The sequence below is a fragment of the Saimiri boliviensis genome, chromosome 7 (genome assembly GCF_048565385.1).
Source record: "Saimiri boliviensis isolate mSaiBol1 chromosome 7, mSaiBol1.pri, whole genome shotgun sequence".
Classification (NCBI taxonomy): domain Eukaryota; kingdom Metazoa; phylum Chordata; class Mammalia; order Primates; family Cebidae; genus Saimiri; species Saimiri boliviensis.
The window spans coordinates 51,731,828-51,747,587 of record NC_133455.1 but is presented as its reverse complement, the minus strand read 5'-3'; the positions used below and the strand labels follow the sequence as shown (position 1 = coordinate 51,747,587).

General features: G+C 32.0%; 1 protein-coding gene and 1 long non-coding RNA gene across 6 annotated transcripts in view; one reads left to right on the top strand and one right to left on the bottom strand.

Moving 5' to 3' along the window:
• The window catches only part of PTPRQ (protein tyrosine phosphatase receptor type Q), a 238,146-nt gene extending 234,634 nt beyond the window's left edge, over window positions 1-3,512 (top strand). For 2 of the 3 annotated variants that reach the window (XM_074402503.1, XM_074402504.1), the window contains one exon: window positions 1,791-3,512. In XM_074402503.1, coding sequence (XP_074258604.1) covers window positions 1,791-1,967 — 177 coding nt within the window. In that variant the 3' untranslated portion in view covers window positions 1,968-3,512. The remainder of the gene's footprint in view (window positions 1-1,790) is intronic. The other variant, XM_074402505.1, reaches the window with a different exon arrangement.
• LOC141585100 (uncharacterized) overlaps window positions 1-15,760 on the bottom strand; it is a 59,738-nt gene that overhangs the window by 27,736 nt on the left and 16,242 nt on the right. For all 3 annotated transcript variants that reach the window (XR_012518407.1, XR_012518406.1, XR_012518408.1), the window contains exon 2: window positions 10,131-10,160. This is a non-coding gene — a long non-coding RNA (uncharacterized LOC141585100). The remainder of the gene's footprint in view (window positions 1-10,130; window positions 10,161-15,760) is intronic.

Sequence of the window (15,760 nt, the reverse complement as noted above, 5' to 3'; positions counted from 1 at the left end):
CTCAGTTTTATGCTAGGCATTTTACATATGTTAAATCCTTTAAATCTTACAACACAGGATTTATGACACACACTTCCACCACCAGATGAAGAAATTGTGCATCAGAAGAGTTTAATTCTAAAGGTAATATGGCTATCTAGGGCAGAAACTGGGATTGAACTTTTTTCACAACAGTACACTGCTTTCTTGGCAGTAACCCATAATGGCAGAGGGACCTTGGAATCTGTAGGACTGTCTCACGAAGCTCAGCCTGCTCTGCTGGCAAAGTTTACATCTATCATTCTTTCCAGGGGAGAAGATAAAATCAGGACAATCAGAAGTTTCACACACCAAACGTGACTTCAAATTCCAATGTGTTTATAAAAATAAGTAAATAAAATACTAGAACTCATACATTTAAATGATTTCCAAAAAGATTATATTGTGTCAACATATTTCTGCCAATAATATAATTCATTGTGTCATGTGTGTTTGAAAGCACACCCTTGGAATTACCTTAAGAAGTAACTTTCTAGCAATTTCAATAGAAATTTTATTGCTTTATAACAACACCTTATTTCTTACCAAAACTGAATTCTACAAGCTTGATCATCCACCTCATTTACAAAATTGACACCTAATGACATTTGAATTTTCTCTTTACATCTGCTGTTAAACAGTAAAGATTGCCTAGCTGTGAGAATTAAATGAGGCTAAGTCAACAGGCATTTATGATGCAACTACTATGTGCCATGCACTATTGTAGGCAACTGGAATATAGCAGTGAATATGACAGAGTTCTGCCCTCATATAACTGACGTTCCAGTAATGAGATATTCATGGAAACATTTTGTAATCCCCAAAGGAATAGATACTCATAATCATGACTAACAATTTCTGAAGACAATTAAAGGAGTTCCAAAAGGTTTGGTGGTATAGTAGCAATAGATATGAATATAACCTCTGAAGCTGATCACGTTTGAGAATGTTCTATTTAAATCATTGTCAATTTGAATATATGTCTTAAACATTTGGTGATATTTCTTCAGAGTCAGATATGTCTGTTATGTACAAATGAGGGTGATTTAAAATATACTTTTTTTTTTTTTTTTTTTTAGCTTTAACTACTTTTGGTAAGGTCTAAACTCAGAGATGCTAGTAGGTTACTGAATTACATTGAAAAAAATTGAAGGATCCAAATGGTACTGAATTTAACCCAAACATTCAGATGCAGTGTTAGGAATCCTTGTCCAGCACCTGGATGTTTAGGCATTTCAATGACTCGCTGCCTTATATTTATAAAACAGTACCAAATACTTGACCTTAAGTAGGCCACATATCCAGGTGACTAACAGATTTGTTAAACATATTTTAAATGCGCTGATGGTGTATAGGTATGCTCACTCACAGATTTCAAAAGTAAATTTAGTATTTGTATTCCAACAGTCATTCTAGCAAGAAAATTGTAGAAGTTACTCAATTAGATCTAACAGGAAAAAGGAAACTCATAAACAAATTTAAGTAATACAGTTTTCTACTTCTTATAATCACAGCAAGAAAGATTATATTAACACTTGGTGTTTAGTGACAAGTGTTAGAAAAAAACTTGAAGCTTCAAGAGACCACAGGAATTTAGAAAGCCTCACATATTAAATGGTAGAAAATAATATATATACTACGATAAATTCTGTGTCGGTAACTTAGCTATTTATTTGATGAATTCAGTACTTCTTTTAGCTTTAATGGTGTAACTCCCTGTATAAGACTCTTCATCCATCTATTTGTTTAACCATTCTGTCTTTGGTATCTAGGCACAGTATATCTTTTTACACCAGTGCATTCTGGATCTCTTATCAAATAAGGGAAGTAATCAACCCATCTGTTTTGTTAACTATTCAGCACTTCAGAAGATGGACTCTTTGGACGCCATGGAAGGTAAACAGAAACAACAATATGTACCCAACTTACTAGTGTACCAGCTACAGTAGGAACATAAATTTCAAAATAACTGTATGTTCAAAATATTTAAGAAACTGGATTAGTGCACAGATCAGATTTTTTTCTTTTACTTCTCTGTAATCCAAGTTGGGCCAATAATATTCTTTCTGTCTGCAATATATTTTTATCATGAAACATTTAAATTTTGAACTTTTAACTTCAGTACTCTCTTGTAACATGTTACTTTCTGTTATAGGTGATGTTGAGCTCGAATGGGAAGAAACCACTATGTAAATATTCAGATCAAAGGATACAATTGGAAGATATTTTTAAATTCCAGGGGCCAAAGTTACCCCCTCATTCTTCTGAATTAAAATGGGCAACCTTAAAGAAATATCGATGCTTCCCTAACTGTGCCTTTCCAAATGGATTGAACATTTTAAGACTAGTTCTAGAAAATAGCAAATTCAGAATAATTATTTGTTTTGCAGAATAAATATTATGCATTTTTAATGCTTAAGAAAAGACATCTCATATGTTTTTGAAATCCTTCATGTTTTGGAACAAGCCAAATGAAAATTATTGTATAAGCATTAATGTTTCAATGTGAATTTTCCCTATGTATTGGATTTAATTTTGAACAAAAGTTATAAATGTTGATTCAGTAGTGTTGTTTTGGCTTCCAGGGTGTTGACGTTTCTTGTGGATAATTTCCAGGACTGTCATAATGATCTGTACTTCCATGTATGCCCCTGTGTTTTGAATCCTCTGTTTTATGAGTGCTGAGATATCATCTCATGATCCCGAACAGCTGAACAGTAACCCCCTGACACTGAAGGGATTACTTAGCCTTTATACAACACACAGTAGCTCTTCAGGGACACTTAGGGCTATTTAATTTGCATTGTGATCTTCAGTTTGAAAAACTAAAAAGAAAAATTAAAAGTGCAATTGCACACATGAAGTTACAAAGAACCATTCTAGCTGACCTACATTTGTAAACTTTAAGGCACAAGTTTTATCCCTGTATTGTATATTCAAATATTTAGTTAAATGTGTCAGAGTATTCACCCATTAGATATATATTCAACCTAATATTAACAATTCTGAAGAATTTTTTTCAGCAAAAATGCATCAAAAGAGTACTAAGAACACATAGTGTGTTGCAAGCTTGTAAACCAATGATGTGCTGCTGTGGTGCCAACAGAGACTTCCAAATGGATTATATTAAATGGCCTTCATTTCATTTCCCAAGGTTGATTATTGAGCAGTATACTTGGTGGAACTGAAAACAAATTAACCATGTGTAGCAAATTCGAGATTTCTTTAAAGAAAATCTTTCAGCCTTTATCTTATTAAATAGTGACCATGTACTAAGTTTTGAATTATGTGAAGTTATTTTATCATAGATTTCAATTAACAGTAATAAAAATAAATAGGGTTAATTATTCTCTCTATGGTAAGAATTATATCTTATGCTTATTTCTGCTGAATATACATCTAAGAAATGTGATGGCCAATAAAATTGAATTTTAATGAATTATCTAGCAGCATAATTTCAGAACCTCCTATATAAATAAATATTTGATTTTGTATCATATTAAGACATAATTATATTAATACTCAAATATAATATATAAAATAAAGATTTACATATAAGTAAAATATATTGACATAATTTATGTAATATAATATAAATAACTAACATATAATTATTTCTTAAGATATCTATAGATAGTAAGTAATTTTAATGTGAGATTTACTATCCAAGAAATTAAGGCCCTTAGTTTCACAGCCTCTGGAAAAGTGTAAAATCGGCTTCCCTTTTTTTCATGGCAAGGAAGTACAAATAAATACAATCCACTACTGTTCCACCCAATAAGTTTATAGAAAGTAACTGAAAGTAATAAAAAACTCTAAAATATTCACGCTGGGGTTATACATTCTTTAGTTTCTTTTATGTCAGTCATTGAAAATGTATGGCAAGCCAGTATGGGGTTTTGTATCACGAAAGACAGATAACATAGCCTGTGGGAAGTATTGTGAGGTTACTTTTTTTTATTATCGCATTTTAGATTTGGGGGTACATGTGAAGAACATGGCAAGATTGTTGCATAGGTACACACGTGGTTACTTTTTAATGTATCAAATGATTTTAAAACATAATTCAATCTACAGGCCAACCCACTTTCTATTATATCTGTATAAATCAGATGTGTAGAAAATAGAGTTTGACCCATATACACATAACATATATGTACATATAAAACACAATTTGAATACTAAATCTCTCTAACCATGCTTCTCAAACTTTAATGTTTACACAGAATACCTGGGGATTGTGTTAAAATGCAGATTCTGCTTCACTAAAAATAGAATAGTCCTGAGAGTTATTTCTAGCAAGTACTTGAGTTATAATATTGCTGCCTAATCTCAGGATATATGTTGAATAATGTATGAATCTCTAAAAGACAATAGTCAGGATCAGAACAACTTTAAATCTACCTGAAATTATTTAAAACATGTTTTTAAAAAGATTTAACTTCAATATAAAAAGAATTGTAACCGTTTATAAAATATGTATAGCTAGCTATATCAAGACACAAACTAAAATTAAACTGAAACCCAGATATGAATGATAGCTAAACTTTTTTTAAATGATACTGTGAAAGAAGCAATTTATAGCCAGGTTCTATAGGTGGCTACTAAGTGCTAATTAAAATAATGAAGAATATCTGTAACATTTTTAGATCAGATTTGTCAAAATACATTGAAGCACATGTACAATAAATGAGCAACATGTGTTTCATATGAACCAAATGAAACTGGAGCCTCTCAGAATGGTTTGCCAGAGACAAGAGCAGCTGTGGGTATCACCTCTACTTTCATTCTGCTTTGAAATGCCTCATTTTTTTCTTTCAGTTTATAGGTGAAATATATAATAAGTCTTTTGCCGAAAAACTAATTAAACCTTGACCTCTTCATAAAAGAGATGGTGATTCATTCCACATATTGAACCAAACACTAGATTTTAAAATGAAATTTAAGTGCAGCAAAGTATTCTATAAGTCCATGCCATTATTCTGATAATCACGTCCATTTTCATTAGCCAACCTTTAGAAAATTCAGTGAACTTTTATGAGAAACTTGGGACACAATGATTTGAAATTCTCAACTGAATTATATTTAAAAGTTAAAATATTTTTTAAAAGTTTATAAAGCAGAATATTAGCAAAATAGCTTGTCTTCTTAGGACAAGCAATATTTCATGGTAAATGACTTTATAAATATGGACAGAGTTTCCATGTAGAATCAGGACTGGTACACCTGCCAGCTCATGGAGATGTTCTGAGGAACAGAATAGATTATGTATAGGAAAATGTTTTGATAAGTACAGTGAACTTTACAAAGTTAGAATAATCTTTTACCAAGACTAGTCAATGTGCAACATTTATGAAAAAGATAATGCATCCCATTTTAAGATTGTATTGTACTTTGTGGGTATTAGTGTCATATTTGTATGTCTGTTTCACATGCACAGACTGAAAATTATAGCAGCTATATTGACTTCTGGTAATGAAAACTACTGATATTTACTAAGTAAAAAATTAAGTGCTTTTTCAATGAATTTTTGATTAAAATTAATATATAGACATGTACACAAATAATATAAAATATAATTTGGAAAACAAGTCAAGAAAATTTTCATTTCAGAAGATTCAACTGGACATTCTAAATCAGTATCTGCGATATTGTCCTCTGAAAATAAAACTCACTTAATAGAAGGTTTAATCTGTTAACAGGATTATGTTCCTAAAGTCACAACCTTAAATTATTTTAATTTTACTAAAAGTATTGTTAGGTTGGGAAGTCATTTTAGTAAATTATAAACTTTTTAGAGTACTTCTACAGCCATCATCCCTATTAATCAGTACAAAATCCTTTTAAGATCGGCAGGGTCCTGTACTTCAGGAAAGATAATGAAATCTTAATTGCTGTGCCTGAAACCACATTTCTTAGTAAAAGTTGAAGCTGAAATTAAAACTGAGTTTCTGTGGCTCCTGGAAAGTACTCTTTCCATAATGTTATGTCAGTCTCTCCGTTAAGTCAAATGACATGCATTGAATAGTGTAAAAGGCTCATGATAAAGAAAGGTTATAATCATCATATGTCCCAATTCCCTACTAGCCAGTCAGAGATTTTCTGCTAATCATATGAAAATAAGTAACAGAAACCACAGATGATTTTAGAGGTAAATAAGCTCTTAGAATGAATTTAAAAGAGTAAAAATAATCTTGATGAATACAATAATATTAAAGAAGAAATGTAAAAGAAGCAAAAAAATTAAAATATTAAAAATGAAAGAGAAAACATTGAAATTTATAGAATAATGAAAATAAAGCTAAAAAAAGATAAGAGGTTGTCAAAGTCAAAAAACCTCCATAGCATTTCTCTCTCTCTCTCTCTCTCTCTCTCTCTTTCTCTCCATATAAAATGTGTGTATGTATATATAATCAAATCCTATCAACTACTTTACCCTACTAATAAGCAAAAGAAAGGGAAATAATAAGAAAAGGGTAGAAGAAACAGGACAAAAAAGAAAGCTAGAAGATATAAAAGAAAGGAAAATAAAAGAAATATTCTGTAATTCAGTATTTGAATCTTTAAGGAGTGCTTGGCACTGTGCTGGAGTCATGACTTGAGTTGGCATTTTATCTCATTTAAACCTCATCTGTGAGATTAACTCCACTAAAAGAGTAGGAAATGGAAGCATGAGGGGATGAGGAGGGTGCCCAAATTCTCACATAGAGTAATTGGTAGTATAGAATTCAAATCCAGGACTATCTGGCTGAAGTTCAAGTTCCTTTCAAGGTATGTATCTGACTTCTTTTTATGTTGAAAAGCAGCATGCAGAAGCCTGGGAATAAAGAAGCCTCAGGAAGACAGTTTTTAAATCATGTTTGTGCTGACTTCCATTTCAAAACTTTTAAATATGTACATGGTCTGTAGGGAATTTGGACATGTGAAAATAGCCTACATGGGTGAACTTTCAGATTAATTTGTCTTTCTAATATTCATTCTTTTTCCTTCTCTTATTAATTCATCTGATATAGTTAAATTTGTATAAGCATGTATTTTTAAAATCTGTAGCCAGATTGGATGGGTATCCCATCTGTATTTACTAATTCTGTGGTTTGAGGCAAAAAGCAATAACCAGTTTGTACCTCAATTTCCTCATTCCTAATATGGAGATAGTTATAATAAGTACCTCACATGTTTGTAGAGCAGTTTTAGTTCAGAGTAAACACTATGAGGTTTAGATTGTAATATACATGATAATGAAGCGCTGTCATTTGTCTGAAGTAATACCCAAGGTCTGTTGTCTCACACCAAGGAAATCAAGGATGCTGTCCCACCAGGATGAGGTTAAGGGCAGAAGTTTGATAGGTGAAAGAAAGAGAAAATCTTTGTTGCTACAGAGACGGGTCCGATAGAAAATGGGTTGCCACTTTTATGGTGAAGTGCAGGAGGTTTTATAGATTAGCTTGAGGAGGTGGTGTTTGATTTACACAAGGCACAAAAGATTGGTTGGACCAGGTGTGCCATTTGCATAATACATAAAAATCTGGCCACCCCTACTCTAATCTTTTATTATGCAGATGTTTCTCTAACTGGCTGGCATCATGTTGCCTGCTTCTTTTCTGCAAATGTGGTTACAAAGAAAAGGGAAGATGGAGCCTCCCTGTTGAACATGCCTGGCCCCCAGGTAGACTTCACCTATCGGAACAAATGCTGAAATTCACCTGTGCAAGCTTCCAACCTGCTGATCTATGTCTGCAGCATTATTTTTAAGGCTGCTTTTGTTAGAAAAGTAATAATTTGGGGGCTGCTTTTTATTAAAAGGGAAGCCTTGCCGAGGACTCCTTTATCCTCCCTATCTGCCTAAATAATTTCTAACTCCTGTATCAGTAATGGTAGTAGTTATAATTTTTTTCTGTAAGAATTCAAATATGCCAAAACTATAACCTATTGATTCTGTTTTCTATATATGTTTCTCTCTCTCTCTCTCTCTCTCTCTCTCTCTCTCTCTCTCTCTATATATATATATATATATATATATATATAAAACAGAATTATTACCGTAATGATTAGCTTCAAATTAGCCTAATGGTGATAGAGGGAATTATTCCTTAGTAGTTAGTGGAATTTCACATTTAACATTTTTCTTTTAACTTTAAAAACGGAAAATAAAGTAAGCATGATTATTGATTTTGAGGCATTTCTAACCTTATTCCTTATTATATAAACTACATTTTTCTAAAATTTCATCTTTATAATATTCAAATAAAGTTGTTTTCAACTACATTTTTCTAAAATTTCATCTTTATTATATTCAAATAAAGTTGTTTTCAAGTAAAAATAATTTTTAAAAAAGTATAACACTTTGAAATTTAAATGAAGTAAAATTTTGTTTATTTTTCTATATTTTCATTTCAAACCCATATATCACTTGCTAAAAAAAAAAGATAGTTACAGTTTTAGGTAAAAATAAATGATTGAATAGATGATTAATACAGCCTCAAAATACTGAACTATATACCAAATAAATTAAATGTATTTATTACAAATTAAATATACTTCTAAAATAACAAAAGTTGTAGGTCAAGAAGATAAATTAATAAAATGAAAATAAATGAATTAGAAAACCTACACATGTGAACTAGAATTTCTCTAGTGAGAAAAGTTCCTATACCCTATAAAAAAGACACATATTCTTTTGAAGTTCTCATGGATCAGTTGCAAAGGACTACTTCCTGTGTCACAAAGAAAGTTGAAAATAATTTCAGACTCAGTATCATACATAGCCATTTATCTGACTACAAGACAATTAAGTAAAACATTAATAATAAAAATAATTTTAAGCTCCTATATTTGAAACTAAATTAATATATATCTAAATATCACACAGATTAATATGAAGAATCTCAATGAAAATTACATAACAGAACCAAATGACATCAAAGCACCTTTTATAATATTTTTGGAGATTCTGCTAAAGTAGTACATAAAGGGAAGCTTAGATACCTAAAATATATATCCTCAAATATAAACATGTTAAGCATTTACTTGAGAAGCTGGAAAAAGTACAACAGAGCTCATTTGTGACAACATTATGTGTGAGTTATCCAATGGCAGGAGAAAATATGGAATTGAAAGATAAAAAACACATTTTTAAATAGAGAAATAGACTACATCAATAGGGGTCAAGACTATACTATAAAACTATCAATTCAATCAATTTCTAAATTGGTTGAATCAATTTCTAAATTCAAAACTTCAGAAAATTCTTAAATGAAATGTGAGTAGAGAACAACACCTAGGAATTCAACAGAAACCCTACAGAGGCTTCAGTAAACAAGACTTCCACAACAAAACTTTTAAAAAGGATTTGAAATATCAAATTATACTATATTATAATAAAAAAACCCAGTCCTTTTAAAATTAAACCAAGTACATTGGTTTAACAATGTAACATTCACAATATTCGGCATTCAGTTACAAATTACTGGGCAGGAAAAAGCAACCTGTAACCAGGAGAAGAATCTATTATTAGAAACACGCATGTAAATAAAAAGGGATAGAACTGGAAGACAAGAACTTTTAATATAGCTATTAAAATATTTAATATGAGAAACAAATATAAATATTACTGGAAACTACAAACAATTAAAATAAACTTCTAAAAGTAAAACCCATAATAACTGATGTCAGAATGCTACTGGATGCAATTAAGAGCAAATTAGACACTAAAGAAGAAAAAAAAATCAGTAAACTCAAAGATCAGTCAATAGAAATTATCTAAACTGAAGCACAGAGACAAAGCAGGCTGAAAAAACAACAAAGATTCTCAGTGACTTCTGAGATCAATTCACAGAGTTTTATCATAAGTGTGATCAGAATTAAAGGAGGGCAGAAAAAATTTTTGAAGAAATAATGTCCAAATATTAATTTTTGAAAAATATAAATCTATAGATTAAAGAATCTCTAAAAAAATCTAGGCAGATTAATGCACAAGCATGCATACACACTATCATTACTGTCAATTCTGTACCCACAATAATTTCTGCATAAGCATGCATGTGTGTGCGTGCATGCACACACACACACACCACACACACACAACTATACCAAGGCATATCATAAGCACTTACTTGGGTAATCAAGGTAAAGAGATACTTGTTCTGGGGATGAAAGAAAAGAATACATTCTGGCTACTATATAGAAACAGTGCAAACCAACTAACAGAATGACATATTCAAAGTGCTAAAGCACTTCCTCAAACTGACTAAAAGCAATTACAAAAAAGCTGGAGCTAATATTATACTCAGTGGTGAAATATTGAAGGCTTTCACCCTAACATCAAGAAAAAGGCAAGGATGCCTGCTCTCACAACTTTTATTTAACATTCTCCTGGTGTTTCTAGCCACTATGATAAGCCAAGAAAAAGAAATAAATGGAATATATTTTGTAAAGGAAGAAATAAAACTTGATGTGAGTGGAGAAAAATACATCATTTATGAGAAAAATCTTTAAAAATCTACCAAAAAAAGCTACTAGATATAATGAGTAACTACAAAAAAAGTCATGGAATATAAGGTCAAGATACAAAAATCTATTTCTACGCACTAGTAATGAACAACTGGAATATTGTAGTTAAAAATACCGTTAACAATAACATCCAGGGAAGAGGGAGAACATCAGGATGAATAGCTAATGATGAGAGGCTTAATACCTAGGTGATAGATTGATAGGTGTACCAAACCACCATGGCACAGGCCTATTTAACAAACATGAATTTCCTGCACAGATACCCCAAAATTTAAAACTAAATTAAATTTTAAAAATAGCATCCACAAACATAAAATGCTTAGGATAAATGTAACAAAATATGTGCAAGATTGATATACTTAAAAGCCACTAAATATTCATGACAGGAATTAAGATTCAAATAAATTTCTAGAAAATTCATTTTCATAAATTCAAAACTCAATATTGTTATGATGCTAACTCTCTTCATATTTATTTATAGATTCAGTGAAACATCAATAAAAAGTCCATAGGGCTTTTTTAAAGAAATTGATGAACTAGTTTTATAGTTTATATGGAGATGATGCAAAAGACTAGAGTGATTCAGCAATTTAAAATAGAACACAGATGAAAGATTTACACTATAGATCTATAGATTCATTTACAGAAAAAAAGGTCCAAAAAAAAAACTTGCACACAGATCGCAAATTGGTTTTCAACAAAGATGATAAGGTAATTCAACAGGGAACATAATAGTCTTTCCAAAAATAGTATTGGAACAACTAGATGTCTATATGAAAAATCATGAATCTTCACCTTTATACCATATAATATGCACAAAGATTAAATTGAAATGGATCTCAGACCTAAATGTAAAGGCTAAAACTATAAAGCTTATGGGGATAAAAGTAAGAAAAATTCTTCATGAACTTTCAATAAGCAAAGGTTTCTTGGAATATAAACCAAAATAAAACATCAAGGTAAAACTTGATAAATTGTCCTTCATCAACGTATAACTTCTTGTTCTTCAAAAGACACTATTAAGAAAATAAGGCCAGGCATGATGTCTCATGCCTATAATTCAAGTACTTTGGGAGGCCAAGGTGCAAGGGTCACTAGAGCCCAGAAATTCAAAACCAGTGTGGGCAACACAGGAAAACCCCCTCTACAAAAAATTTAGAAACTGCCAGTTGTGGTGACACATGCCTATGGTCCCAGCTACTGGATAGGCTGAGATGGGAGGATTGCTTCTTGAGCCCAAGAAATCAAGGCTGCAGTGAGCTGTGATCATGCCATTGCACTCTAGCCTGAGCAACAGAGTGAGACTCTGTTTCAAAAAAAAAAAAAAAAAACAAAAGAAAAAGGAAAATGAAAAGTCAAGCCACAGGCTGGAAGAATAGGAGATAATATTCACAATACATGTAATAGGATACAAGTCCTGGTACTTATCTCTGGAATATATGTATATTTACAAAGTATAACACACACACACACACACACACACACACACACACACACACACACAGATAGCCAATATGTCAAAGGATATTTAGTACCAATACAAAAGATGTTCAATACCATTAGTTATCAAGGAAATGCAAATTAAAATCATGAGATACTACTACACACACAGTGGGATGATTAAAGTTAAAATTACCAAAATATCAAGTCATTGGTAAGGATTTGGAGCAGCTAGAACTGGAAGTATAAAATGATATAATCACTGTGGAAAACAGTTTGGCAGTCTATCATAAAGTTAAACATATTACCATTATTGCCATACTACCCAACAGTACCATTCCTAATCATGTACCTAAGAGAAATTAAAATACACTTTCAGAAAAGAAGTTGTGTTCATGTTCTTAGCAGCTTTATTCATAACAGACAAAAATAAGGGTCCAGATGACCATCACCAGGAGTGGATAAACAAGTTGTGGTCTATTTGAACAATGAAATACAAGTTGGCAATAAAATAGGAGTGAACTGCTAATACAAGAGCAGGGAGAATTCACAAAAAACATATGCTAAGAGAAAGAAGACAGACACAAGAGAGTACCTACTGTAAGAATCCATTCTATGAAGTTCTGGAATAGTTCAAACTAATCCATAGTGGTAGAAATTGAACAAATGATGACTACTTGGAGTATGGTATATGTGGGGAATTGACTTGGTAGACCAAAGGGAACATTTTGAGAATGGTGGAAGTGCTCTCTATCTTGAATGGAGTGCTATTCATACAGGCATATTCATGTGTAAAATGCCTACACTTGTATACACACAATGATTGCGTTGTATTTCATGTACATTATAAACCAATACAATTTACTAAACAGAAGGATAATGAAAAAATAGTCTTGAAATATTTATATGCCATTTGTATAATGTTTTAAAAAGACAATAGGTGGTACTTTTTTTGTAAATGCATCCATTTTAGTACAGATATAAAATCACGGGAATTAATGAAGCTATAAAAAATTCACGTCAGAATCTAATTGCGATTCTTGCCGAAAGAGAAAAAAAAAGAAAAAAAATTCACATCAGAATCATGGTTTCCCCTGGCAAGGGAGGAATGCAGGTATGGAGATAGATTGTGAGGGAATCAGATTGGGATACACAAGGGCTTCCAATGCATTTGTAACTTGTTTTAAAATCTGAAGCCTTTCTGTCAACATTGTCAGATTTGCTAAAATTAAATAATAAGTAAAAAATATATATATATTATGCTTTAGAGTTTTTTTGTTTGATGAATTTTATAATTAAAAATCACAGGTAAACTTTAAACTTTAATAATGTATTAAAATAAATGACATAAAGTGTTTACGGGTTATTTTCACAATAATAATAATCCAAGCTCTCCTGTATGAATAAGTACAATACCGAGAAAAATATTTACTTCTCTTATTTGATTACTCCACACCCAAAGCAGTAGCAATCAGTCTTTTAAACATTAAAAATAAAACTTGACTTGCTCCAAGTTCTTTCCAAAGAATTTATTATGCTCCTATTTACTTAATGTTTATAACCTCGTGAACTGCTATGAAAGATATGATGAATTCACTTGCTGGACTCTGCCACTGGAACACAGAGTTAGTTTCATCAATCTGAGTGTACTACATTCAGAAAGTTGATGAATGGTAACAGGATGAGCACTGACTCCCTGGACTATTAAATCAGAAGTTTCATTTACTTATGGGTTAAAGATTATGTTTAAAATTATGATATGAATAATTGTGACACACATAAAATTGATTTTACTTTTTATTTTATTTACTATAATTAATAATAACCTTCTTTATTGAATCATTACCATGTGCCAGACACTCTTCTAAGGACTTTACAAATATTAATTCATTAAATTCATGACAATTCTTGAAAGTAGGTGCTACTATATGGCTTTTACAGATAGGGAAACCAAAGCAAAAAGAGGTTAAACTGCTCTAGATTATACATTCACTAAATGAAAGAGCCTAGGAAGCCACTAGATATATGATAATATCTCTGATCTTACCTACTTGGATGTCGTGCATACACATTAACTCTATGCCCTCGCTCAAGAACAAAAGCTTCTGGATAGTATCTATAATAGCTGTTTTATGCAAATTCAGTTACTCATGTCACATAGTCAGTGGTAGTGGCAGCCTTTGTATTTGGGTATCTAGCACTATATTCTTTCTCTGATTCACTACCTCCTCCAATATACATTTGGTCCAAACCAAATTGTGTGGTTGGTTTGCTCTGACTCTGCACTTTGTCGCCAGATTTAAATCTCAAGCTCTGAAACTCGGAGATTTAAATCTAAATCTCAGCAATGATCATTTCACTGACCTGTTCGGTAGCCCTTCGCTGGCTTTTGAATTAAATTCATGTTTTACAAATACCTTTCCACAGTATTCTTTTGTTTCTAGAACTAGACCAAATTAGAATATTCGTTGCTTACTAAAACACATCCTACACATTCTCAAATACCATGCTTTGGCTCCTACATTTCCCTCAATAACTAATACCTTTCTTAGAGCCTCTCTGAAGCCGTTTTTGCAGGTTCTTAACCACTGGCATTCTCCATTTACTAGATTGTCAACTATTTGTAAACAAGAACTAGGTTTCTTATAATTTTATCCATGTAACGCTTAGATAACATCTTACACATGATAGAAACTCAAACAAATATGTTTAATTGGGGGGTGGGGAGTTGGGGAGAGATAGCAAGGGGAGAAATGCCAGATACAGGTGAAGGGGAGGAAGGCAACAAATCACACTGCCATGTGTGTACCTATGTTCTTCACATGTACCCCCAAACCTAAAATGCAATAATACACACACACACACACACACACACACACACACACACACACACAGAGAGAGAAAATAATAAAGAAATATTAAAAAAAAAAGAAAATTTGCCTGGGCAGAAGTAAAATAATGTTGTCTGTGTGACAGTGTATTTTCCTACCAATTCACACATGCTAAAATATCCTTGCAGTCAGGAAACAAACAAACACCTCTGGATCAAAGATAAATGAAGGCGAAATAGCAGGGAAAACTGGCTTACAGTGATTAATGTATCATTTGTTCAGGATTATCAGTTATCCAGAAGGTAACCAAGAAATTGATAGTGTGCAAAGAACCTTTAAATAACTGAAGCTGACAAAAAGGAATTCTGTATAATTGGACAACTTATTAAAAAGTAGTTTATCAACAGTCTTTTCTTATAGATATTTCAACAAACTTGTTTTTCCAGGTCACGGCAATCCAGAAATAGCAAAATTGATGGCTGATATACTTATTTTGTGCATGTGTGGACACACACACACACACACACATGCACACCCCTTCTTATAAACAACACATATACCTTCAAAGCCTAAAAATTTGGGACCATTTATTGAAATCCAACACATTTCAATAGCCACTGGATATAACAAAAATAAATATTGCAACACCAGCCTCTGCATCTTTAAGAAAACATCTTTTTTTCTCTTTCGATTAATTTACTGTTTAAGGAGACAGAAATGGGTTTGACGTGTATTTTTTAAAAGATCTCATCAAAACTAATTAGACTACAAAGGTAGGTAAGGCAGTTCCAGAAGAAAGCTGGAACAAGATATTCCACAGGGCTGAAACAGGTGGTAGAGATGGAGAGGCAGATCAGGACTCAGCTGCCAATGTGCACATTCATGGAGGCAGACATCAGGTCCAGAGAGTACAGTAACGAACAACAGGTGGTGAACCCAACTAGGACACATGAGAGTAGACT